Genomic DNA, 27323 nt, shown 5'->3' with positions numbered 1-27323 from the left:
AGTCGCCAGGTATCTTTCTGATACCGCCACGTGGTTCAAATCCGAGTAATGATCAATAATCCAACACACCGCTTAGTAAGAGTTAAATCAACGCACATTTATTATATACAGTAATCAATACTTATACATTAATTCTACTTCTAAGCTACTTCCTACAACTAACAGGCCAATACTTAACTTTGGAAATGGCCCACCAGGTCAGGGAAACAAATGGCCTTTCGTATGGATTCTGAGCCTGCGGGATTCAAAGCTGGTACAGGTCGATAGTCAGGAGTGCCTATCTCGTAGCGAGCGTTGGAGTAAGGCTCACTGTTTCTTGCGGCTGTTGTAGAGGGTCAGCAGAAGGGTCTCGAAGGGTGCGGAGAGGAGAAGAAGGGTCGATTTAAACTTGGCCCCTATTCTTACAGTCCCCAGGGGCTTCCCGCCTCTTGGGGCAGACCTTGTACCTGGTTCCAAGTGATTGGACTTGGTCACAATCACTTGGTTCGATATTCTCCAATGCTGGAGCGATTCCTTGATCGATGGGCGGTTTCGAGGTGGTCAGTCACCTCTCTTTGTGTAAGCTCCTGCTGGTGCCGAAAAGTCTGGGTTGGCTTTGTGTGTCTAATTTGTAGCATATTGTTCCCGGGGATTCCTAATTTATATGCAGATGGCTGGTGTGTTATGTTGATGGCTGCAGGTATCGATTCTGTCTGGCCTCCCCAGAGGCGAATACACAGTTTTGCCTGCATCTGCCTGTTTGAGTCCTGTTGGCTGATTTTCCCATCAGGCTCTTCCGTTCGCCATTTTAAATCGGGGTTTGGCCATTCTAATCGGGAGTTAGCCATTTTACATGGCTACACCACTATGCTACCTTGCTGCCCGTTACGATAATTGTGATCAAGTTTTATATTCGGCTGTTATGGTGGGATTTGAACCCGTCCCACCAGAGCCCCAGCCTGAGCCTCCAGATTATTGTGACATGTTATTTGCAAAAATATACTTTATTTGTAAAATATCTGAAGGAACATTGCAAACATTTCAAAATGGCCATCACACAAAGTGCAAGAATATTGATGTTTTTCAATACAATTGTGCTACATGTAATATTCACCATATACATTCAATGCAAGTCATACAGCCGGAGGGGGTTGTAGACAATCCCCTCAGTTCACTCTGGCTGAAAGGACTTAGACAGTGACCTTCCCCCATTTCACCTCTGTGGCGGCTCCCCCAAGCTTTTTTAAATTTAGTGTACCCAATTAATTTTTTCCAATTAAGGGGCAATTTAACGTGACCAATCCACCTAGCCTGCACACCTTTAGGTTGTGGGGGTGAAACCCACACAAACACGGGGAGAATGTGCAAACCCCACACGGACAGTGTCCCAGAGCCGGGATCGAACCTGGGAACTCGGCGCCGTGAGGCAGCAATGCTAACCATTGGGCTCCCCCAAGCTTTAGTGCATCCCTCAGCAAGTAGTCCTTGGCTTTGGGATGTGCCAGCCTGCAAAACCCGGTTGGATACAACTCTTTTGCACTGGAAGACCAACAGGTTTTGGGTGCACCAAAGAGTGTCTTTCAGCAATTAATTTAGTGACATTACCACTACGCCACTGCCTCCCTTAAACCTTTCTGCCTCTCCACGCCTTCGTTTACGATGCTAAACCTACCTCTTTGACCATGTTTTTGGTCTAACTATCCTCATGTTTCTCTGTGTGGCTTGCTGTCAAATTCTGTTTGATAACATTGGTTTGTTTTACAAGCACCTGCCTGTTGCCAAGTCAGCTCCTTATAGAGATTAGAATGCACTGCAACTGAAAAGCAGCAGGAAACTGCTATTAAAATCATTAGACGCTGAAGGATAATAAAATGCAAGAGGCAACAGGTAATAGGAAACCATTAATTTTCATTTGCAATTTACCAGAAATCCCAGGTGTATAGAAATGTCACAGAGAATTCTCCACATGGAAAAAGAGACTACAATCAAAGCTATAGCAAGGGAAAAATGTAACATTATTCCATTTTTCAGTCAATTACTGGTCAGTGATTTTCAGAGGTAATCCATGTAATTTGCCCAACTGTGGGCACAATCTATCCCAACACCTTCAGTATAAGAAATAAGCAAAGGAATGAATACATGAATAGGATGGGAATAGAGGGATACGGACCCAGGAAGTGTAGAAGATTTTAGTTTAGACGGGCAGCATGGTTGGCGCAGGCTTGGAGGGCCGAAGGGCCTGTTCCTGTGCTGTACTTTTCTTTGTTCTTTGAATAAGAGCAAGCCATTCAGCTCATTGACGCTGCTCCATCATTCAATAAAATCACGGCTGATCTTCAACCTTAGCTTCCACCTTCGCACACTATCCAAATATCCCTTAATTACTTTGGTATTGTTTCAACACCCTGGGCTAGTGCACAGTCAATTCCAGCCCCACATTACCTGGAGTCACAATACAAGCGAATGAACCAATAATTCTTATAAAAATTCCCAAAATCTTTGGCTGAACAAAATTACTGTTTATTTATAACAAGATCAATGGTTAAATATGCAGTGAATGCAACTGAATAACAACAGGTTAACCTATTACTCCCTTTATCTGTCCACCCTCTACCCACATGCACACACGACAGACAAACACAGAAGGGGAGAGGAGGAAGAGTGTAAAAAAAATAAGGATGAGGGTCAAAGATTAAGAAACTCAGCAAGTTAAGATGGTCCCTCAGCACGCTATCCTCACAACACTCTGGTTTACAGCTGTTAATGGTCTTCCTCGCAGAGTCGTTCATTCAGTACTCAAGCAGCGGACTTTCTTCTGGAGAGACACCTTAGTTTTTTTTATTAAACTGGGCCTTCTGCTTGAAGGTTCACATTCAGGCCTATTTCTTTCCTGAGGCACTTTATCTCACATTAATCCTTGCTTCCAGCTTGTGGTTTGACTTCAAGCCTTTGTAGTCTCGAGAGAATGACACTCAGTCTTGCTGGTGAGATAATCATCCTTCGCAGTGGCCTTATGAAGAGTTTAGCTGGATCTTTTCTGAGAGAATTAGTTGAAATCCTCCAGCCAGACTGCAGAACCAAAAGTTGAAACTGAAATGGAACCTTGTGGCTCCGAGAAAAATTCTAGCAGAATAATATCCAATCACCTCCTATTACCGTGAGGATCACAGCCTTCTGGGCCAATTCATTGGCCACCAACCACATCAATCAGATTGAGTCATCGCTGGGACCAACCAATCTCCAGTCACCAGTCTAAAATAGCACAACCTTCAGGAATCTGCTTGTTTGAGTTAAAGGCTGCTTTGCCTTGAAGCCATAAGTCAATTAAACACCCATGGATCAAAAATGCAACAGCAGAATAAAAGAAAGGGAAATAAGGGAATAAACAGGAAAAAAGGAAGGAACCTTACAGTGTTCAGAAATGTGTTGATCTTTGCTTGGATAGACTGATTGACTGGGCATCCATAGAGCTCTTGAGTCGAGAATTCCAATGGTTCTCAAACCTCTGAAGAAATTTCTCCTCATCTCGGTGATGAGCAGCCAATCCTCTATTCTGAAACAAGGACAGCGTTTTCCAGATTCCTCAGCTTGGGGAAACAACCTCCCATCATCTGATGTGATGGAATAATATAGAAATATAGCTATGATCTAATTGAATCACAGAACTAGCTTGAAGGGCTGAAAGGCTTCCTCCTGTTCCTCTGTTTTCATTTCAATTTGGAACTGAAAAACATTTTCTAAAATATATCTCCCCTGATCTAAGTCAATGTTCAGGAACATTAGCTTGCTAATGAGAAGCGTATGGACCAACGGTGATTGTGGTGTTTGACTGTTAAGAAAATAGAACATAGAACAATACAGCGCAGTACAGGCCCTTCGGCCCACGATGTTGCACCAAAACAAAAGCCATCTAACCTACACTATACCATTATCATCCATATGTTTATCCAATAAACTTTTAAATGCCCTCAATGTTGGCGAGTTCACTACTGACTGCTAAAATCAAATCATTACGCAAATGACGACTTCATTTCAATCCAGTCCAACTTCAGTGAGAACATCTCTCCATGGAAGCAGTTTCTCAGTCCAAATTTTGTGCTTTCAAAACTCACATCTGGTGTCCTGACCAACATTTCTTTCTAAATGGTGTCCTCATCAAATCCCTCCATGGTCATGTCCCTCCTTAGCTCTGTAATTTTCTCAAGCCCTGCAATACTCTGAGATCTCGGCACTCCTCTGATTCTGGTCTCTTGCGCACCTCTAATTTATTTGCCCCACAATTGTCAGCCATGCCTTTAGCTGTCTGGGCCCTAAGCTCTGGAATTCCTTCCCTAAACCCCTCTTACTTTCTACCTTTCCCTCCTTTTAAAGAGACTCTAAAATGTTCGCTTTGACCAACCTTTTGTTCACCTTCTTAATATTGCCTTTTTTGGCTTGGTGTCACATTTTGTTTGATTGTGGTTCTGTGAGGTGCCGTGCAACATTAATTACAAGTCATTGAAGCAGTTTTTGATGTTTCTGGGTGAGGTGATGGGATATAATAGAAATACATGTTTCTTTATTCTATAGCTAAGAAGCCAATATTACTTTCTGCTGAGCAATGGTTAATTCACTGGGGTCAACTTTCTCCTTTTCATTTTGGATAGATTTTTGTCTATCAATGATAGCATATTAGAAACTGCTGCTGATGGTCGAACAGTCTGAAATCAGCGATAGCATACTGACCTCCAGGAAGAAACCTCCCTCTACTCTGCTGACCCCAGCCTCAGGAGAGTTGATTCAAATAAGTCTGGATTATTATTGAGTAAAAATCATTTCTGTTTTTTCTTAGGAAACTCCTAGAACTACAAACCGATGGAAAAGGTAAAGAAATATTTTCACAAAGTTACAGTTTTATGTCAATCCTGTTCTTCTCCTATAAATTTACTGGGTAATATGTGACTGTGTGGCTCCAGGATCAATCCAACCTCAACTGCGACTATTACTGTTGTTTATTTTGTTCCCCTCCCGAAACAAAGACCCACTGCTAGTTTTGGCAGGTCATTAGCTGCAATACTACATTGAATTGAGGTCACTCCTGGCTGGCAGTAAGGAGGGAGAGTTGGCAGGGGATTTCCTTTGGATCGTGCATCAGCACTATGTGCTAACTGCCCATTGAGTGGTGTTGGCAAGTTCAATCTCCTATTCAGCCTTTTTACTGAGCGTCCAAATTGTTCATCCAGGGATAGAAATGGCTGTAAATATATACGGGTAAGCAGACCAACCCCCTGTATCGGGTTGTATACAATCTTTTATTACTCTCCAGATTTCCAGTCAGCAACTGATCCATTCAGACCAATAAGTTGATCTCAGGCTGGTGCAGGGTTCAGAGTTCAGCTGTAGCTCAGTGGGCACTCTCACCTCTCAGTCAGAAGGTTGTGGCTTCAAATCCCATTCCAAAGACTTGAACACGTAATCCAGATTGACCCTCTCAGTGCCAATATTGAGGGAGTGCTGCACTATCGGAGATGTTGTCCTTCAGATGGAATGATAAACCGATTCCCCACCTGCCCCGTCGGGTGGATATAAAAGACGCCATGGCACCACTTTAAAGAACAACCTGCTCTGTTGTTCTGGTCAATATCTATCCCTCAACTAATGTCACCAAAATAGATCATCTGGACATTATCTCATTGCTATTGGGGAGCTTGCTGTGCACAAATTGGTTATCCTGTTGCCGAAATTACAACAGTGACTACGCTTCAAGAGTACTTAATTGGCTGTAAAATCTTTGATTTGTCTTTAGGGCATGAATGGTGCCTTTTTGCATCGGGAAGACAGTTCATTAGTGAATGAAAAATAGAACGAAACCACAGAAAATTTCTAAAGTATTTTAATTGTTCATATGTTAAAGGCAATTGATAATTTCAATGAATAGTAAAGAATTACTATTTCACAGAAGGAATTCTTTATGATTGGAGAAGCAGAACAAATGTACTTTTACCTGAATTTAAAAGGCAGCTGATGAGCAATAATTGATTCATTAACCTTCACCTAATGCTTCAAGAAAGTTAATGAGGAACATCGAAAAGGCATTTTTATTCCTTTAAATTTAATTTTGTACCGTTATAGCTTTTGGCAATGATTAAAAGGCAGACGTATTTGGTCATCTCCAGCTTTTTACATACCAACCACATCAATGTTATTCGGTCATACATAGAAATATATGTAGAAAATAGAAGTAGGAGGAGGCCCTTTGGCCCTACCAGCCTGCTCTGCTATTCATTATGATCATGGATGATCATCAAGTTCAATACCCTGATCCCGCATTTCCCCATGTCCTTTGCTTCCTTTAGCCCCAAGAGCAATATCTAATTCCTCCTTTAAAATCACATGACGTTTTGGCCTCAAGTCCTTCGGCGGTATTGAATTCCACAGATTCACCATTCTCTGGGTGAAGAAATTTCTCCTCACCTCAGTCTTAAAAGGTCCTCAAACTAGGACCCTTGTTCTGTTCTTCCCTCACCATTGAGAACATTCTTTCTGAATCTACGCTGTCTAATTCTGTTAGAAGTTTGTACGTTTCCAGGCGCTCGCCCCCCTCACTCATCTAAACTCCAATGAATATAATCCTAACCGACTTAGTCTCTCCTCATATGACTGTCCCGCCACCCCAGGAATCAGGCTGACAAATCTTCGCTGCACTCCCTCCATAGCAAGAACATCCTTCCTCAGATAAAGGCACCAAAACTGCACACAATACTCCAGGTGTGGCCTCACCAATGCCTTAGACAATTTCAGTAAAACATCCCTATTCCTACATTCAAAACCTCTTGCTATGAAGGCCAATATACCATTTGCTTCTTTACTGCCTGCTGTACCTACGCGCATGCTGAGTATCCATCTCTCTCAATTTGCACCCATTTAAATAATAACCTGTCTTCCTATTTTTGCTACCAAAGCAGATAATCTCACATTTATTCACATCATACTGCATCTGCCATGCATATGCCTGCCCAGTCAGCATGTGCAAATCCCACTGAAGCAGGGCAGCATGGTGGTGCAGTGGTTAGCATTGCTGCCTCACGGTGCCGAGTCCCAGGTTCGATCCCGGCTCTGGGTCACTGTCCGTGTGAAGTTTGCATATTCTCCCCGTGTTTGTGTGGGTTTCGCCCCCACAACCCAAAGATGTGCAGGGGTGGTGGATTGGCCACACTAAAATTGCCCGTTAATTGAAAAATATTAATTGCGTACTCTAAATTTATATATATTTTAAATCCCACTGATGCGTCATACTCTTCACATCTCACCCTCCCACCTAACTTTCTTTCACCTGCAAATTTGGAGATAATACATTTAGTTCCTCATACAAATCATTAATAAATAATGTGAACAGTTGGGGTCCTACCACAAATCCCGGTGATACCCCATTAGTCATTGCTTGCCAATCGGAAAAAGACCTTCTTTGCTTCCTGTCTTCTAACCAGCTTTTGATCCATCGCAAGACACTACCCGCAATCCCATGCGCTTTAACTTTACATAATCATCTGTTATATGAGAGTCTAAAGTGGGCGGCACGATAACACAGTGGTTCGCACTGTTGCTTCACAGCACCAGGGTCCCAGGTTCGATTCCCAGCTTGGGTCACTGTCTGTGCAGAGTCTGCACGTTCTCCCCGTGTCCACGTGTGTTTCCTCCCACAAGTCCCGAAAGACGTGCTTGTTAGGTGAATTGGACATTCTGAATTCTTCCTCCGTGTACCCGAAGAGGTGATGGAGTGTGGCGACTAGGGGCTTTTCACAGTAATTTCATTGCAGTGTCAATGTAAGCCTACTTGTGATAATAAAAATTATTATTATATTATTGAACCACATCCACCGGTTCTCCCTGATCAACTCTACTAGTTACATCTTCAAAGAATTCAGGTAAATTTATCGAGCATGATTCCCTTTCGTAAATCCATTCTGATTTTGTCTGATTGTACCACTGCTTTCCAGCTCATCCTTTTGAGTAACGGGTTTATGTTAGCTACCCTCCACCCGGTAGGAACCATTCCAGAGTCCAAAGCATTTGGATCTACTATTACTAGGGCCACGTCTATTCAGTACTCTGGGATGAAGGTTATCAGGCCCTGGAGATTTATCCGCCTTCAATCCCATTAATTTCCCCAAAACCTTTTCTTTCCTAATTTCCTTCAGCTCCTCACTAAAAATAGTGTCACTCAGAATTTCTGGTACATTATTTATGTCTCCCTTTGTCAAGACAGAAGCAAAGTTCGAATTTATCTCCTCAGCAATTTCTTTGTTCCCTGTTATCGATTCCCACGTTTCTGCCTGTCGGGGGCCTACATTCGTTTTTCTCCATCTTTTCTCTTTACATACCTATAGAAACTTTTAGTCAATTTTTATGTTCCCCGCAAACTTTTATATTGTATTTTCCTCTTCTTAATCAGTCCCTTGGTCTGCCTTTGCCGAATTTTAAACTCTTCCCAATCCTCGGGTTTATCGCTAATTTGTATGATTCTTCTTTGAAACCAATACTATCTCTAATTTCCCTTGTAAGCCATCGTTTGGCCACAGTTCCCTTTCTACTCTTGGACCAAATTGGAAGAAACAACTTTTGGTATTCACCTATTCAGTCCCAGGAAATCAGTTCATAATAATAATCTGTATTAGTGTCACAAGTAGGCTTACATTAACACTAAAGTTACTGTGAAAATCCCATAGTCGCCATTCTCCAGTGCCTGTTCGGGTACACTGAGGGAGAATTCAGAATGTCCAATTCACCTAACAACGAGGTCTTTCGGGACTTGTGGGAGGAAACCGGAGCACCCGGAGGAAGCCCATGCAGACACGGGGAGAATATACAGACTCCTCACAGACAGTGACCGAAGCTGGGAATCAAACCCAGGTCCCTGTCACTGTGATGAAACAGTGCTAGCCACCACAACCATGCAGCCCATGTTGCTGTTTATGCTCCACATGAGCCTCCTCCCATTAGAAGTCATAGAATCCCTACAGTGCAGAAGGAGGACATTCGGCCCATTGAGTCTGCACCGACCCTTAGAATGAGCATCCTGCCCATTTACAAGCCCTGTCCACCCCACCCTATTCCTGTAATCCAGAAACTAATCTGCACATCCCTGGACACTAAGCGGCAATTTAGCATGGCCAAACCACATCTTTGGACTGTGGGACGAAACCGGAGCACCCGGAGGAAACCCATGCAAATACTGGGTGAACATGCAAACGCATGTTCCACAGCTGTGCCACTGTGCTGCCCAAGCTGGAGTTTCCTGATCCGCAGTCAGATGCGTTATCCATTCTTTCTCATCTATATTTAATAGCATAACCCTCTTTCACCTTCTCCTCCTTCCACTTATCTCGCTTCCACTTAAATGCATCTACAAAATTGACTTTGATCTTTCCCTGTGTCAACGAGTGACAAATTCTCACCATTCTCTGGGTAAAGAATTTTCTCCTGAATTCCCTTTGGCCTTACTAGTGACTATCTTCGTTTGATGTTCTTCGGTTTTGCTCTTCCCCACAATAGGAAAGATTTGCTCTGTATCTACTGAGAGCAAAACCATGCATCATTTTGAAGGCCTCTTTGAGGTCACTCTTCAGCCTTCTCTTCACAAGAGCAAAGAGACTCAAACTATTCATGCTTTCCTACTGGATATAACTTTACTGTTCTGCTATCATCTTTGTAAATCCTTTTTGCACCATCTCCACAGAAATATAGAATTTCAAAACACCGAAGGAGACCATTCAGTCCATCATATCTGTCGGCTGCAAAATAATTCTCCAGCCTAATCCCACTGTCAGGTTCTGAGTCTGTGGGTTACAGCACTTGAAGTGTATTTCCAAGTACTTCTTAAATTTGCCGGGGGTTTCTGCCTCTACCGCCATTTAGGCAGCAAGTTCTAGACCCCACTACAATCTCACAGGAACATCGGACTTAGGAGCAGGCCATTCGACCCTTCGAACCTGCGCAACCATTCGAAAAGATCATGGTTGATCTGGTTGTGATCAAATCCACCATCCTGTGACCCCCCAGAATCATTGACTCTCTTGTCCTGTCAAAAATCTATCTACCTGGGCCTTGAATCAATTCAATGACCCAGCCTCCACAGTTCTCTGGAGGAAGAACATAGAACATACAGTGCAGAAGGAGGCCATTCTGCACCGACCCACATTAAGCCCTCACTTCCACCCTATCCCCGTAACCCAATAACCCCTCCTAACCTTTTTGGACACTGAGGGCAATTTAGCATGGCCAATCCACCTAACCTGCATGTCTTTGGACTGTGGGAGGAAACCGGAGCACCCGGAGGAAACCCATGCAGACTCCGCACAGACTGACCGAAGCCGGGAATCGAACCTGGGACTCTGGCGCTGTGAAGCTACAGTGCTATCCACTTGTGCTACATTGCTGCCCACGGTAAGAGAATTATTTATCTGAGTAAAAGTTCTCCTCTCATCTTATCCCCGAGTTCTAATCTTCCCCCATAAGAGGAAACATCCTCCCAGTATTTGCCCTGTCATGTCCCCTCAGGAGGTTATATGAATCAATAAGATCACCCCATATTCTTCGAAACTCCAATCGGTATAGACCCAGCCATTCAATCTTTCTCAATGAGATGAGCCCTTCATCCCTGGAATGAGGCCTCTACTACCCTCTAATCCCTCTGTGAATTATTTAAAATCTATGCCTCCGGGACTTCTCTTCTATGGGAAATAGGTTCTTCATATTCAGGTTCTTCTATTCCTCTATAAATCCCCAGTGCCTCTATATCCTTTCTAATATGGTGGCCACAGGTTTCCACAGCAAAATTATGTTCGCTGTTCCCTGTTGCGTGGCATGACTTTCATTTCTTATACATTGTGCAACTTATGAATAGTTGTGAGCTGACTATACTTTGCTGTATAGAACCTTAGTTAGGCCACACTTGGAGTATAGTGTTCAATTCTGGTCGCCACACTACCAGAAGGATGTGGAGGCTTTAGAGAGGGTGCAGAAGAGATTTACCAGAATGTTGCCTGGTATGGAGGGCATAAGCTATGAGGAGCGATTGAATAAACTCGGTTTGTTCTCACTGGAACGAAGGAGGTTGAGGGGCGACCTGATAGAGGTATACAAAATTATGAGGGGCATAGACAGAGTGGATAGTCAGAGGCTTTTCCCCAGGGTAGAGGGGTCAATTACTAGGGGGCATAGGTTTAAGGTGAGAGGGGCAAAGTTTAGAGTAGATGTACGAGGCAAGTTTTTTACGCAGAGGGTAGTGGGTGCCTGGAACTCACTACCGGAGGAGGTAGTGGAGGCAGGGACGATAGGGACATTTAAGGGGCATCTTGACAAATATATGAATAGGATGGGAATAGAAGGATACGGACCCAGGAAGTGTAGAAGATTGTAGTTTAGTCGGGCAGTATGGTCGGCACGGGCTTGGAGGGCCGAAGGGCCTGTTCCTGTGCTGTACATTTCTTTGTTCTTTGTTCTTTGTTTTGACTGCAGCCTCTATTATCTCTAAATCATTGATTCATGAATCGGTCATGCGTTCCATTTACCAGCTGAGGCTCCAGACAATTTGGGGATTTTCCCTCTGAACATTAGTTTTCGTTCACCTTGTATCTTTACTATTCTATAAAGAGATAAGATGAGTGAATTTTACTTGCTCCTTGTGCTAATTTGATGGTTTGTGTTGCTAACTTGATACCCTTCTTGTTGCAGTTGTACTTGGTTTTGTAATAAAAAAAGAAAAACTGCTGGAAATCCTCAGCAGGCCAGATAGCTAGCATCTTTGGAGAGAGAAAGCAAGTTAACCTTTCAGGCTGATGACGATTTTTCAGAACTTGAAGACGTTGGAGCATTATTTCTCTAACACCCTTCACCTTCCAGCTGTCTCTGAGGCATTTGTCTACACCACTTCCTTGTCTGAATATTTTATAGCCCCTATGATCAGGTTTCCTTGTCTCGGGATGGCCAGCATGTAAATACGTCTTTGTGTTCTGGATTCCAATTCTGTTCAGTCAGCCCGAGGCACCAACACACCTTTATTGTGAGATTCATCAAACAAAATACCTATTTCAAACTTCACAGACATAAAAGCAAAGTGCTGGAAAAACCCAGCAGGTTTGGAAGCATCTGCAGAGAGAGAAACAGTTTACGCAAGGAGTCCAATATAATGACTCCGAACTGAAGAGAGGTAAGAATGGGGTTTATGTTGTTGAAAAGGGTTTGAGTGTTAGGTGAAGCAAAAGAGAAGGTAAGGGATTGATTTGATGGCAGGAGAGATTAAGTGACAGAGATGTCATGGACAAAGGGAAAAGGCGTTGGTGTGAAAAGCTGAATAAAGGTCAGCGCTGTCTGAAAGCAAAAATGCGAACAAGATACAGATTGGCATCGGGGGGAGGGGGGGGGGGGGGGGGGGGAATACAAAATGGAGGAGAGTTCTTGTCTGAAATTGTTGAACTCAATGTTGGTTCCAGAAACCTGTAAAGTGCCGAACTGGAGGATGAGGTGCTGTTCCTCCAGCCTGTGTTGAGCTTCACTGAAACACTGCAGCAGGCCGAGGACAGGAATGTGAGTGAGAGCAAGATAGTGAATTGAAATGGCAAGCCACCAGCAGGTCGGCGGTCATGCTCGTGGACAGAGAGAATGTGTTCTGCACAACAGCCACCCAGTCTGCATTTGGTCTCCCCAGTACAGAGGAGAGGGCATTGTGAGCAGTGAATACAGTACACTAAATTGAATGGAGCACAAGTAAATCACTGCTTCATTTGGAAAGAGTGTACGGAGTCTTGGACAGTGAGGAGAGGGGGATGGGGGTGGGCCGTGTGTGGAGTCACATGTCTCAGACATGTCAGTCTTTCTTGTCTTACGTAAAACCTTTGCTTCACAGAAACCCCTCCTTGCTTTGGTTTAATCTGATCTGTCCCGGGTTCTGATGAAAGAGCACAGATGTGAACCGTTAACTGTTTCTCCGTAGAATCTGCCTGACCTGTTAAATATTTACAGAATTTTCTGGATTTATTTCCGCTTTCCAGCATCTGCACTACTCTGCATCAGTACCCCCCAAGAGTCTTGCAGCCCAGTTGTTGGCCACCATCCACTCCCCGTGGTCCTAGTGCCATAATTGAATGAATGACTCTGAGTATTATTTTAATTTCCATCCTCTGGAATTAGCCAAGTTTTGAATACTCCCAACATGTTATAGCTCCCAGTACAGCTTCCGGATTGAGCATATTATTTCCAATATTACCAACAAGCAAATATGAGTATTTTAATCTGGATTTGTGTCCTTTTATTGTGCATCTGCTTTTTCCCAGACACTGGTTTACGTACGTATCTCTGGGTCACTGTGCCCATACCCACCTGTTGAAAAAAAGAATGAAAGGCTAACATTTTATAATGCCTTTTACTGTCTCAATACATTGCAAAATGCTTTACAGCGAGTGAAATACTTTTGCAGTTTACTATTTATAAAATGTGCCAATCAATTTGCTCAAAAGAAAATCTCCAAAACATCAAGCTGAGACTGAGCAGACAGTTCTAGTGGGATAAATATTGGTCGGAACACTTCCTCCCTGCTCTTATGCATAATAATGCCACAGACCTGTAACATCCAGCTGAGATCGAAGATGAGGCCCTTGGTTTGGTGTCTGATTAAGAAAGACAGCACATCTGATAGTGCAGCACTTCCTCAGTATTGGCACTGTAGTGTCGGCCTGGACTTTGTGCTTGAGTCTCTGGAATGGGACTTGAATCCATGCCTTGTGATTTGGAGGTAAGAAGGTTACTCACTGGGCCACACCTGAGGAGGTAAGAGTGCTACCCTCTGGGGAGACACAAGGCAAATATATGCAGCACGTTGGTGCATTAACTGATCACCCCCTCGGGCAGCTTTCAGTCAGTAATGCAAATTCATTTGTCTTACTATATACAGTGCTTCATTCTTCAGTTTTATTTCCCATTTAAGTTTGAAATCTCCCCCTGTGTTCATACAGCACCACAAATGCTCCTGAAGAAGATATCGCAGCGTATTCAACCAGCAACAGGTATTCTGGTCGAGCAGAGAGACCTGGTTATAATCGTTATGGAAACACTTCTTCAAGTTCCACCTTCAGCAGTACATTAGAGAAGAAATTGGAAGAATTTGAAAAGGTACCTAGTGGTGCGGCAGTTATTCTGCTCCAGTGTACGAGAGATATATTCTGGGTGGACATGGGTGAGACTTCATGCATTGGTTCTTCTGGCCCAGTGTACTCCTGCAGTTCTGCCATTGGACAAAATTCTCCGGTATTGGCGCGATGTCCGCCGACTGGCACCCAAAATGGCGCAAATCAGTCGGGCATCGCGCTCCGCATCTTGGGGGGGCCGAGCCCCAACCTTAAGGGGCTAGGCCCGCGCCGGACGAATTTCCGCCCCGCCAGCTGGCGGAAAAGGCCTTTGGTGCCCCGCCAGCTGGCGCGGTAATTACATCTCCGGGCGGCGCATGCGCGGGAGCATAAGCGGCCGCTGACGGCATTCCGCGCTTGCGCAGTGGAGGGAGTCTCTTCCGCCTCCGCCATGGTGGAGACCGTGGCGAAGGCAGAAGGGAAAGAGTGCCCCCACAGCACAGTCCCGCCCGCGGATCGGTGGGCCCCGATTGCGGGCCAGGCCACCGTGGGGGCACCCCCCGGGGCCAGATCGCCCAAGAGCCCGCCCGCGCTGCCTTGTCCCGCCGGTAAGGTAGGTGGTTTAATCTACTCCGGCGGGACAGGCATTTTAGCGGCGGGACTTCGGCCCATCCGGGCCGGAGAATCGCGGGGGGGGGGGGCCCGCCAACCGACGCGGCGCGATTCCTGCCCCCGCCGAATATCCGGTGCCGGAGAATTCGGCAACTGGCGGGGGCGGGATTCACGCCAGCCCCCGGCGATTCTCCGACCCGGCGGGGGGTCGGAGAATCTCGCCCATTGTGTCTATTGCAGCAGCGGCCTATATTTGAAAAATAACACCACCGTTCACTATTATCCTTGATGCCAAATCAGAGTAAATGAACAATGCGACTTAGATCCTGAAGTACATATGATAAATTGATTATTTTATATGTAATTAATATGAAGTTTCTTTTATCACCAGGATCTCGTCAAAGAGAGGCAAGAAAATCAAAAACTAGTCAAACTACTACAGGAAAGAGATGACCTTATTGGGAAACTGAAGGAAGAAATTGATCTTCTGAACAGAGTAAGAACTATTCATGAGAAAGTCCTTTTGTCATAGAATTTAAAAAAATAATTGAAAAAATAATATTGATAAAGGAGCTATCAACATCAAATTTAGGAATTCCAGTTTAGGAATAATAGACTGTGTGTTTTACATGGTGTAACGCTCCTGCCATGGTAGGATGAGTATCAGAGGAGATCCACTACTGTGTGGTTTGTGCAAGTGTAAGAGACATTAGTGCTTGTGTGTGAGAAATATGAAGATGTGTGTTTCGTGAGACATGGAGAGGAATCATGGACCCTGATCTTCCCCCTGTTTCTAGGTCCCTTATTCCACCCGCCCTTTCACCTGCCCCCCCCCCCCATATCCCAGAGTTAGAAACCTTTTTACATGGGTTTAGTAAAACTTCTTGGTTTTTGTATTCTGTGCCTTTATGTAGAAAGCCAATAGAAAACTCAGTTTTCAGTATGATACACTTTCCAAACGTGGCTTTGTCGGACAATTACACACATCTTCAGTCATATTATACAACCAACGCAACTTCATTGAATCTGGTTCTTTGCAATACCTGGACAGCAACATCTACAAGAGCTGAACCTCACAAGCATCGCAAATAACATTCCTACGTACACAGGAGAATATCTTGAGACTACCAGTGACATATTTTATTGGCACATGACTCCTGGTTTCACTTCCAAGTTTTAAAATGGCTAAACCTTCCTGTAAATTAGTGTCAACCAATTCACCTGTAATGTGATATTTCTATCCACACAAGTGGGCTTTGTGAGTGATGAATATTTTCTCATTTTAAATTGAAACTAACCACATTTAAAATAGAACCATAAAGCCATGGAAATGATACAGCACAGAAGTGGGTCATTCGGCCCATCTTGTCTATGCCGATCCAAAGACACAGGTACCCTTTCTAATCCCATCTTCCTGCATATAGCCCAGAGCCCTGCAGATTACAGCATTTAAGATGTAGATCCGTGTACTTTTTAAAAAGAGTTTAGGGCCCTTGCCTCCATCACCAACTCAGGCAGCGAATTCCCGACACCCACCACCCTCTGCGTAAACATTTTTTTTCCTCATGTCCCCTCTAATCCTTCTGCCACATAGCTTGAATCTATGACCCCTGGTTTTTGAGCACTTTGCCAAGGGAAACCGGTTCCTCCTGTTTACTCAATCTCTGCCCCTCACAATTTTGTATACCTCAATCATGTCACCCCTCAGCCTTCTCTATTCCAAGGAAAACAACCCCGTCCTCTCCAATCTCCCCTCATGGCTACAGTGCTCCAGCCCTGGCACCATTCTAGTAAATCTTCTCTGCACTCTCTCTAGAGCAGTTACATTCTGTAATGTGGTGACCAGAACTGCACATAATACTCCTGTTCTGGCTTTACCAGTGTCTTATACAGTTCCATCATTAATAATCTACTTTTGTATTCAATACCTCTGCCAATGAAGGAAAGCATTCCGTATGCCTTCTTTACAACCTTATCTACCTGTATTGCTACCATTAGTGACCTGTGCACTTGCACACCAAGATCTCTCACTTCATCTACCCCTCTCAGTATATTCCCGTTTATTGGGTATTCCCTTTTACTGTTTGACCTCCCTAAATGCATTACCTCACACTTATCAGAGTTGAACTCCATCTGCCACTTCACTGCCCACTCCACCAAACCATCTATATCATACTGGAGCTTACTACTATCCTCAAGCCAGGGTTTTTCAAAGTGCGCGTCACGAGAGGGTTACCGAGCAATCGGTTGCACTGTTCCCCCGGTCATCCCAATCATGGGAGAAGCGTCCAACGGTTGCTACTGGCTTTTAAATTGAGAATGGCAGCCGCTACTGCCTTTTAAATCAAAATAAATGAGACTGTGTGTCGTCTTCCAGCCAGAAGCAGCAATAAAGAGAAGGTCATGCGCCCTGTACGTACACTTGACATCATGCGCCCTCCATGTACGTGCTTTTGACACCAAATCACGGTGGAGAGCTGCTCCAATTTTGTAAGCTACTAAGAGAACCTGTGAAGATGGATTGTTTTCTTAAAAGTAAGAGTAGGCCTGAGACTCAAATCGGTCGTGTACCTAAGACCATAAGACATAGGAGCGGAAGTAAGGCCATTCGACCCATCGAGTCCACTCCACCATTCAATCATGGCTGATTTCAACTCCATTTACCCGCTCTCTCTCCATAGCCCTTAATTCCTCGAGAAATCAAGAATTTATCAACTTCTGCCTTAAAGACACTCAACGTCCTGGCCTCCACCGCCCTCTGTGGCAATGAATTCCACACACCCACCACTCTCTGGCTAAAGAAATTTCTCCTCATCTCTGTTCTAAAGTGACTCCCTTTTATTCTAAGGCTGTGCCCCCCGGGTCCTAGTCTCCCCTGCTAATGGAAACAACTTCCCTACATCCACCCTATCTAAGCCATTCATTATCTTGTAAGTTTCTATTAGATCTCCCCTCAACCTCCTAAACTCCAATGAATATAATCCCAGGATCCTCAGACGTTCATCGTATGTTAGGCCTACCATTCCTGGGATCATACGTGTGAATCTCCGCTGACCCGCTCCAGTGCCAGTATGTCCTTCCTGAGGTGTGGGGCCCAAAATTGCTCACAGTATTCTAAATGGGGCCTAACTAATGCTTTATAAAGCTTCAGAAGTACATCCCTGCTTTTATATTCCAAGCCTCTTGAGATGAATGACAACATTGCATTTGCTTTCTTAATTACGGACTCAACCTGCAAGTTTACCTTTAGAGAATCCTGGACTAGGACTCCCAAGTCCCTTTGCACTTCAGCATTATGAATTTTGTCACCGTTTAGAAAATAGTCCATGCCTCTATTCTTTTTTCCAAAGTGCAAGACCTCGCACTTGCCCACGTTGAATTTCATCAGCCATTTCTTGGACCACTCTACTAAACTGTCTAAATCTTTCTGCAGCCTCCCCACCTCCTCCATACTACCTGCCCCTCCACCTATCTTTGTATCATCGGCAAACTTAGCCAGAATGCCCCCAGTCCCGTCATCTAGATCGTTAATATATAAAGAGAACAGCTGTGGCCCCAACACTGAACCCTGCGGGACACCACTCGTCACCGTTTGCCATTCCGAAAAAGAACCTTTTATCCCAACTCTCTGCCTTCTGCCTGACAGCCAATCGTCAATCCATGTTAGTACCTTGCCTCGAATACCATGGGCCCTTATTTTACTCAGCAGTCTCCCGTGAGGCACCTTATCAAAGGCCTTTTGGAAGTCAAGATAGATAACATCCATTGGCTCTCCTTGGTCTAACCTATTTGTTATCTCTTCAAAGAACTCTAACAGGTTTGTCAGGCACGACCTCCCCTTACTAAATCCATGCTGACTTGTCCTAATCTGACCCTGCACTTCCAAGAATTTAGAAATCTCATCCTTAACAATGGATTCTAGAATCTTGCCAACAACCGAGGTTAGGCTAATTGGCCTACCTACTGGATAGGATCTCACAACAGAATCTTCTGGAGAGAACTGCTCAGGAGAATCCAGGGCAGGACAGAGCAGTGCTAATATTAGCTTTGTACTCAGCTCCAGGGCCTCTGGTTAACACCCTACAAAGAAGAAACATAACTCGGGAACAAAGCAGTATAAAGGTGATTTCTTGAGGCATGGTTTTGTCAACTGTTCCAGTGCAAATAAGGAAACAAAGCCCATGTGTGTTATGTGCAGGGAAGTACTAGCAAATGAGAGGGGATGTTTCAGATTTTGAAAGACAAATGGTGAAAAATTGCTTTTGAAGTTGAGACCTGAGAGTCCATTATTAACTTACAGCTGACTCCAAATGAAAAGACTATGCTGCTGTATTTGACCTGTGATACCACATTAAAAACACATCAAAATCCCATGAGGTTGTCAGCATTCTGGAATAACATCTCCCAGGAGTATCCAGTGCTGAGTAAAATGAGCATTTTGTTGCCATTGCCCTTCACGATGACCTAAATGTGCGAGGTTGAATTTTCCGTTTTAATAAAGATGAAGATGGCAAAAAAGGAGCTGGCTGATGTCTGCACCTGATATTTGCATTGCCCTCTCCTCTTTTCAACCTGATTCAAGTGAGATTGTGAGGACCAAGCAGGCTCCCCTTTCAGGAAAAAAGGTTTGAAAAACACTGCTCTACACTATTGGCTCTACACGGCCAATTTTTGTGTCGTCTGCAAATTTCCCAATTGTGCCCCCCACGTTCTAGTCCAAATCATTAATATATTTTAAAAAACAGGGGTCCCAACACTGAGCCCTGTGGAGCACCTTTTCATACAGCTTTCCATCTGCAAGAGCAGCTATCGATCATTACCTTTTGTTTCCTGTTACTAAACAAATTTTGGATCCAATTTGCCACATTACCCTGTATCCCATGGGCTTTTCTTTTTTGACCTGTCTGCCATGTGGAACCTTGTCAAAACCTTACTAAAGTCCAAGTAGACAATATCCACTGCACTACCCCCATCAACCATCTTTGTCACTTCCTTAATTCACTGTACCTCGGTACACATGACAATAAACAAATCCAATAAACCAATCCAAATCAAATTTGTAACGCATGACCTTTCCCGAACAAAGCCATGAGGACTATCCCTGACTAGTCCATTCCTTTCTAAATGACAGTTTATCCGTTCTCTCAGGATTGATTCTAACAATCACCGAAGTAAGATTAACCAGCCTATAATTGTTTAGCATTTCCTTCCTACCCTTTTTAAACAGCGGAACCACATTTGCATTCCTCCAGTTCTCCAGCACTTCCCTGTGTCTGGATTGGAAAATAAAGGGTTGCGCAATTAGCACTGCTGCCTCACGGCACCGAGGACCCAGGTTCGACTCTGGCCCCGGGTCAGTGTCCATCTGGAGTTTGCACATCCTCCCAGTGTCTGCATGTGTCTCACTCCCACAACTCAAAAGATGTGCAGGTTAGGTGGATTGGCCGTACTAAATTGCCTCTTAATTGGAAAAAAAATAATTGGACACTCTAAATTTATACTTTAAAAAAATAGATTGGAAAATAATCCTCATCTGCTATTTCCTCCCTGACCTCCTTCAACATCTCGGAAGCAATCCATCTGGCACTGGCAGCTTATCCACTTTCAAGGATTCTAACACCTCCACACCTTCTGTCTTGTTATGATTATTTTATCCAGTATTTCACACTGCTCCTCTTGGATTACTATATCCACATCATCCCTTTCCTTTGTGAATATGGAGACAAAAAATTAATTTTAAACTCTTCCCATATCCTCTGCATCTTCACACAAATTCACTTCTTCATCTCTGTTAGGTCCCACTTTATTTTAACTATCCTTTTGCTCTATACCTACTGGTAAAACATCTTTGCGTTTTCATATTTAATATTTTTAATGCCCTCTCTTTGATTTCCTTCTTTCTTTCTTTTTTTTACTTGATCTCTGTACTTACTCCTCTCGACTATCTGCAGTGTTGCTTTTTTGTGACTATCTTTTTCTCTTTAATCCTCTCCTGTAATTTTCTGGACATTGAGCTGCCAATTTTGCCCCTCCTTTTGCCAGGTTTCCGTTATAGCATTACCAGTTTAAAATTTCACTAATCATAGATTATCATAGAATTTACAGTGCAGAAGGAGACCATTCGGCCCATCGAGTCTGCACCGGCTATTGGAAAGAGCACACCACCCAAGGTCAATACCTCCACCCTATCCCCATAACCCAGTAACCCCACCGAACACTAAGGGCAATTTTGGACACTAAGGACAATTTATCATGGCCAATCCGCCTAACCTGCACATCTTTGGACTGTGGGAGGAAACCAGAGCACCCGGAGGAAACCCACGCACACACAGGGAGGATGTGCAGACTCCGCACAGACAGTGACGCAAGCCGGAATCGAACCTGGGACCCTGGAGCTCTGAAGCAATTGTGCTATCCACAATGCTACCGTGCTGCCCCAATAGAACTAGCAAAAGTCCCAGCGAGGATATTAGTCCCAGCTCTGCCTGGGTGTAACCCGGCTGGCTTGTACAGGCCCCACCTTTCCCAGAACCAATGCCTCAAAATTCTAAATCCCTCCCTGGTACCCCATTTCTGCAATCACATATTCATCTGATCTATCCTCTTATTCTTGCTCTCTCTGGCGTGTGGCACTGGGAGTAATCCTGAGATTACTACGTTTGAGGACTCGCATTTTATTTTATCTCCTAACTTCCTATATTCAACTTGCAGATCCTCATCCGTTTTGGTCAGATTGAAGCATTTAATAGGAGAGCAAAGTACTGCAGCTTCTGGAAATCTGAAATATAAACAGAAAATGCTGGAAATACTCCACAGGCCGAGCAGCATCTGTGGAGAATGAAACATTGTCAATGCTTCAGGCCCATGATCTGCACCAGTTTTGGCAAAAGGGTCACTGACCTCTCTTTCTGCACAGATGCTGCCAGATGTGTTGAGCATTTCCAGCACTTCTCATTTCAATTGGAGCAAAAATAACACCTTTTTGCCAGCCCCCCCAAAAAAGTCCACTTCCAGCGAGCCCCTCATTCCCTCTCAGCAAGAAACCCAGCAGCAGCTGCTAGAGATCTGGTTTGGTACAACAGTAGACATAAACTTTTTAAAATGTTATGGTATGAAGAAAATGCAAAATTCAGACTAAAGCAATAAATTCATCCTGCTGAAAATTGAGTAATTAATAAAATAACCATGAAAAAATGCTGAGCAGCAATGCTAGCTAATAAAGCCAATTCTTGCCTTCTCATTAAGGTGCAGAACCCCGGCTCCCCGATAGCATGGGCCCCAGTGTTTATATGTGGACATGCATGTGAGAGGCGTGTGTTACTTTGTGCGTATGATTAAGGTGTGTCTGGCATTCTGTGGCTGGAGAATATGAATTGTAGTAGCAATAAATAAAATCCGCATTACTTATTTGTCATCCTCATGTGACAATTAACATGTAATTTTTAAAGCAACGTCTCTCTTGGAATTATTTGCTCTGGTGATTCAGTTTAATTGACCCACATGGCTAGATTTATGCTCACTTGTCCAGCCTTATTTGTTGAAACAGTGACTCTTTTACAGACATTTCTTTGAGGATAGAGGCGGGAAAAAGATCTTAACGACTAAAAATATTAAATTAACACTTGCATGTAATGGGTGTTTAAAATGATTAGTACTAAGTCAGGATGTATGTTCACCGGAGAAGACTATTCCGGATTATGTTTGTTCAGGAGCCAAACTAAGCCCTGGAATGTCTCGAGGAGCACAGAGACTGGTCATTTTTTGATCTTTTAATCACACTTCACTTCCTCTCTGTAATCCGAGTTTAGTTGTACAAGGGTACAGAATTGTCACTGCAGATTGTCTTAGAATCATAACATTGAAGAATGCTTCAGCACAGAAGGGTATTCAGCGCATTGTGTCGGCGGTAGTCTTTTGAAAGAGCTATCCAATTAGTCCCACTACCCTGTGCTTTCCTTATAGCCTTGCAACCTCTTCCCCTTCAAGTATTTATCCCATTCACTTTTGAACGTAACTCCTAAATCTGCTTACACCGCCCTTTTTCAGGCATTGCATTCCAGTTCCCAACAATTCTTCTTGTGTTTAAATAAAACACCTCATCTGCCTCCCCCATTATGGACAATAAGGGAATAGTGTAGATGGGCTTTAGAGTGGTTTCACAGGTCGGCGCAACATCGAGGGCCGAAGGGCCTGTACTGCGCTGTAATGTTCTATGTTCTATGTGTCTTCTGCTTATTGACCCTCCTACCAGTGGAAAGTTTCTAATTGTGTATTTAATTAAGATTCCCTATCATTTTGAAACGCCTGTGAAATCACAGGAAGGACATATTGGCCATGGTGGCTGTGCAGTGTAGATTCACTAGAATGATCCCGGAGCGGTAGGTTATAAGGACATGTTGAATCACCTGGCTTGTATTCCATTGACTAGAAAATTAAGGGGTGATCAGACTGAAATGTTTAAAATGATACAGGAATCCAATGGGGTAGAAATGGCCCAACTATCTCCTCTTGTGTGGGAATCTAGCAAAATCAGGAAATACTTTTTTGCACACACGAGAGAGTGGAAATTTGGAACTTACTCCTCCAAAAAAGCTGTGAATGCTGGGGTCCACTGGAACTCTTAAGACTGAGTGATAAGACTATTTGTTCGGTAAGGATATCAAGAGGAACCATGGCACAGTGGTGCAGTGGTTAGCACTGCTGCCTCATGAGGATCCCAGGTTCAATCCCGACCTGGGTCACTGTTCGTGTGGAATTTGCACATTCTTCCCGTGTCTGCGTGGGTCTCACCCCCACCACCCAAAACGATGTGCACGATAGGTGAACTGGCCATGCTAATTGCCCCTTAATTGGAAAAAAAAAGAATTGTGTACACTAAATTAATTTTTTTAAATCAAGCAGTACAGAACCAAGGCAGTAAATCGAATTGAAGTTCAGAGCAGAATTGGTTAGAACAGGCTTGAGGGGTTGAATGGCCTCCATCCATTCCGAATGTCCTACATTACTTGCCTTTCTCTGCTCAAAAGGAGAATGATCTCCGCTTCTCTCAACTCGCCACGTAACTGCAGTCTCTCTGGCATCATGCTCTCATATACAAGGAGATTTGATAGATGTTGGCCAGATGGGGTGCAGATATCTTCAATGCACTAGAAACAAATCTCAGTGATGAGTGTTAAACTCGTACTCACATGTTGGAGGGGGTGGGAACATTCATCAAGTTAGGTGAACAATCTTGTTTTCCCTATATAGTGTCCCTGTCATTTTGAAACGCCTATGAAATCACAGGAAGGACATATTGGCCGTGGTGGAGGTAGATTTGCCACCCATGGAAAATGCCTTGTAATTGTCTCCTCTGGTGTTTCTGCAGGCCCACACCCCTCCATGATGTCTGCTTTCCTCTGATTTTAGCCATTCCACCATTGATGGTTGTGTCTTCCGCTACGTGGTCCCTAAATTCTGGAATTCCCTTCCTCCACCACGTTGCCTCTCTACCTCTCTCTCTGCTTTTAAGATTCCTTTAAATCTACCTGTTTGTTCAAGCTTTTTGTCATCTTTTGCCTAGAACATAGAACACACAGTGCAGAAGGAGGCCATTCGGCCCATCGAGTCTGCACCGACCCACTTAAGCCCTCACTTCCCCCTATCCCCATAACCCAATAATCCCTCCTAACCTTTTTGGTCGCTAATGGCAATTTATCATGACCAATCCACCTAACCTGCACGTCTTTGGACTGTGGGAGGAAACCGGAGCATCCGGAGAAAACCCATGCATCATGGGGAGAACTTGCAGACTCGGCACAGACAGTGACCCAGCGGGGAATCGAACCTGGGACCCTGGCGCTGTGAAGCCACGGTGCTATCCACTTGTGCTACTGTGCTGCCTAATGTCTCCTTAAATGGCTTGGGATGTTTTGTGTTCGCTAATTTTCCTGTGAGGTGTCTTGGGATGTTTTACTATGTTAACGGTGCTATATGAATGCAAGTAGTTGATGTTTGGAAATCTGGAACCGTCCACCCAAACGGCCACAGATGCTGGGGAGAGGGTGGGGATAGGCTGATGGTCCACAGGACTTAAACCCCTAGACTATTATCAAGGAATGTGGAGGAAATGGAACTGTGAAGCAGATCAGACATGATCAGATTGACAGCACAGCAGGATCAAGTTGCTGAATGGGCCCCCCTCTTTCTAATGTTCCATTTTTTTGCACTGACACTTTGCATCTCCTTGGTAAATTAACTCTTTTGTTTTTCTTCTGCCCTTTATTCAAGGATTTGGATGAAATTGAAGATGAAAATGATCAACTAAAGCAAGAAAACAAAACCTTGTTGAAAGTTGTTGGCCAGTTGACCAGGTAGAAGATGGTCATCCTTGTTAGACACAGTTCTGTGTCATCCTGACTGACAACAAACACATTTTACAATCCTAGAGTTAGCTTTCAATAAACAAATACAGACTGAAGAGAAATCATTCCAAGTTCACACTATTCTCCCCTAAGAATACTACACACCTTCTATTAGAAATGCATTAAGTGTGAACATTTTGTCTTATTAGTTGGCTTGTCTGTTCTTTTTTGATGGCAACTGTTGGAATTTTAAACAGTTTCTGGACTATTTCCTTTGACTGTCCCTTGAGAACTTGTGTAACAAATATGTACAGACAGGTCGCTGGTTCAAATGATGGTTACAGTTTTGTAATCTGCTTGATAAAGTATCAACTCTTTTGGTATTGTTCTATTTCTAATTAGAATTCTGAATTATACTTTTTGCTGCAGTTAAAAAGACCCATTGGAATTGGAAGAAAAGTATGCATGCTTTATGTATAATTTTAAACAAGGTTTGGAAAGACCTCATGAAGTGTAATCATATGAGGCATTACTGTAGAGAGCAGGTTTTCCATTTCAGTTGTGGATAAACACTAATACTTTCATGTACTACATTTGTATGCCCAATGATATTTCTTTCCCATGTATTCAAAGCCTTGTTAAAATGATACGTTGCTCGACGATTGCACAGAGGCAATGGTCACGGTGATTTAACATGTTGCATTCATACTGCAAATGTGGAGGTGTTGCGATGCGAGTTGTTCGTGTGTGAACGCAGCTCAGGTCAGGAGTCAGGGCCCTAACTTGGAATGACTGGGTGCAAGAATTGCTGAAGAAACTATTCTCCTGTTGTTTTCTCGCACTATCTCACATCTGATTTGGTTCCTGAGTCAGGGCCAGGCCTTAACTCGGCATTTGCACTTCATGGTTTGGTTTTATTAATTCTAATTCTATTAAAGTAAATTAATCGGAAAGTCGTGTATAACTTTGGTACAAAGTGGAACCGCACCCGTACATTCTCTTGTGCTGGAATGGTTTTAACAAAGGCAGTGTTTAAATCTTTAAAATTATTTATCATATGTGTGTTTTGAGCATCACTGCTTCCCACCCTTCATATATTCAGTTATCACAGTTCCTTTATGGCTGCTTGAAGAGCTTTTTTTTAAAGGAATAAATTACATTCCAAACGCATGAAGTTAACTTTCCATAACGTACAAACAATCATACATAGGGCTCAGCATTTTTTTGCAGCATAACTGTACATTAAAACAATAAAGGGTTCCTTGCAATTGAATCAATTATTTTGAATGTGTGGGCCATTAACGGACCAGAATGACTGACCGTTTAACCTCTCACAGAGAGAAACAAAAGCTGTTTTTTATTAATTTTCAGTAACATTGTTATCAGAACATGAAAAGCCTGGAGCTTTTAAATTTAACTGTAGCCAGCGTGTAAATAAGAAGTGGAGAGAGTGTCTTCTGACTGCTACTGGGGCTAATTCTTCTAACTTCGGACACGCATTTGTTTCCCTTTTTAGATTAGAGTAGTGCATCAGAAAGGACAAAACGTGATAATCTGTTTGCGCTGTTGCAGATAAATTTATGCAAAATAAATTCTGAAGCACAACACAACGACAACCTGCAGTGTGATGGATTTATTTCATTCGCATTAACATCATTTAATTATTTTTTAAAAAATATATTTATTAAAGTTTTTCAACAACACAATTTTTTCCCCTTACAAACAATAACCCCCCCACCCCGCCCCATAACAAAATAACACGAAATCGCACTGAGCAATATATATACATGGCAAAATGGTATATTTACATAGCTTTATACACTGGCTCTCTCCCGCACGTGCCAGTTTCCCCCACCCTTCATGTTATCTCCTGCTCATCCATCCCCCCCAAGCAATCCCCCACTGCGCAGACCCCCTTAAGGCAAACTTAATCCTCTCCAGCTTTATGAACCCAGCCATGTCGTTTGTCCAGGCCTCCACGCTAGGGGGCTTCGCCTCCTTCCACATTAGCAAGATCCTTCGCCGGGCTACTAGGGACGCAAAGGCCAGAATGCCAGCCTCTTTCGCCTCCTGCACTCCCGGCTCGTCTACTACTCCAAATATTGCTAGCACCCAGCTTGGCTTGACCTTGACTTTCACCACCTGAGATATTGCTCCCGCCACTCCTCTCCAGAACCCCTCCAGTGCCGGGCATGACCAAAACATATGGACATGGTTCGCCGGGCTCCCTGAGCACCTTCCACATCTGTCCTCTACCCCAAAGAACCTACTCAACCTCGCCCCCATCAAG

At 43.7% G+C, this 27323-nt stretch overlaps 1 protein-coding gene across 2 annotated transcripts in view; it reads left to right on the top strand.

The window, feature by feature from the left end:
* The window catches only part of pawr (PRKC, apoptosis, WT1, regulator), a 174191-nt gene extending 147542 nt beyond the window's left edge, over positions 1 to 26649 (top strand). For both annotated transcript variants that reach the window (XM_072484736.1, XM_072484735.1), the window contains exons 4-7: positions 4811 to 4842; positions 13968 to 14124; positions 15082 to 15186; positions 24960 to 26649. In XM_072484736.1, coding sequence (XP_072340837.1) covers positions 4811 to 4842; positions 13968 to 14124; positions 15082 to 15186; positions 24960 to 25046 — 381 coding nt within the window. In that variant the 3' untranslated portion in view covers positions 25047 to 26649. The remainder of the gene's footprint in view (positions 1 to 4810; positions 4843 to 13967; positions 14125 to 15081; positions 15187 to 24959) is intronic.
* Positions 26650 to 27323: the final 674 nt, after the last annotated feature.

Source organism: Scyliorhinus torazame, chromosome 19 (assembly GCF_047496885.1).
Source record: "Scyliorhinus torazame isolate Kashiwa2021f chromosome 19, sScyTor2.1, whole genome shotgun sequence".
NCBI lineage: Eukaryota > Metazoa > Chordata > Chondrichthyes > Carcharhiniformes > Scyliorhinidae > Scyliorhinus > Scyliorhinus torazame.
Note: the sequence above shows the minus strand (reverse complement) of the source record. Positions and strands in the feature narration are given on the sequence as shown.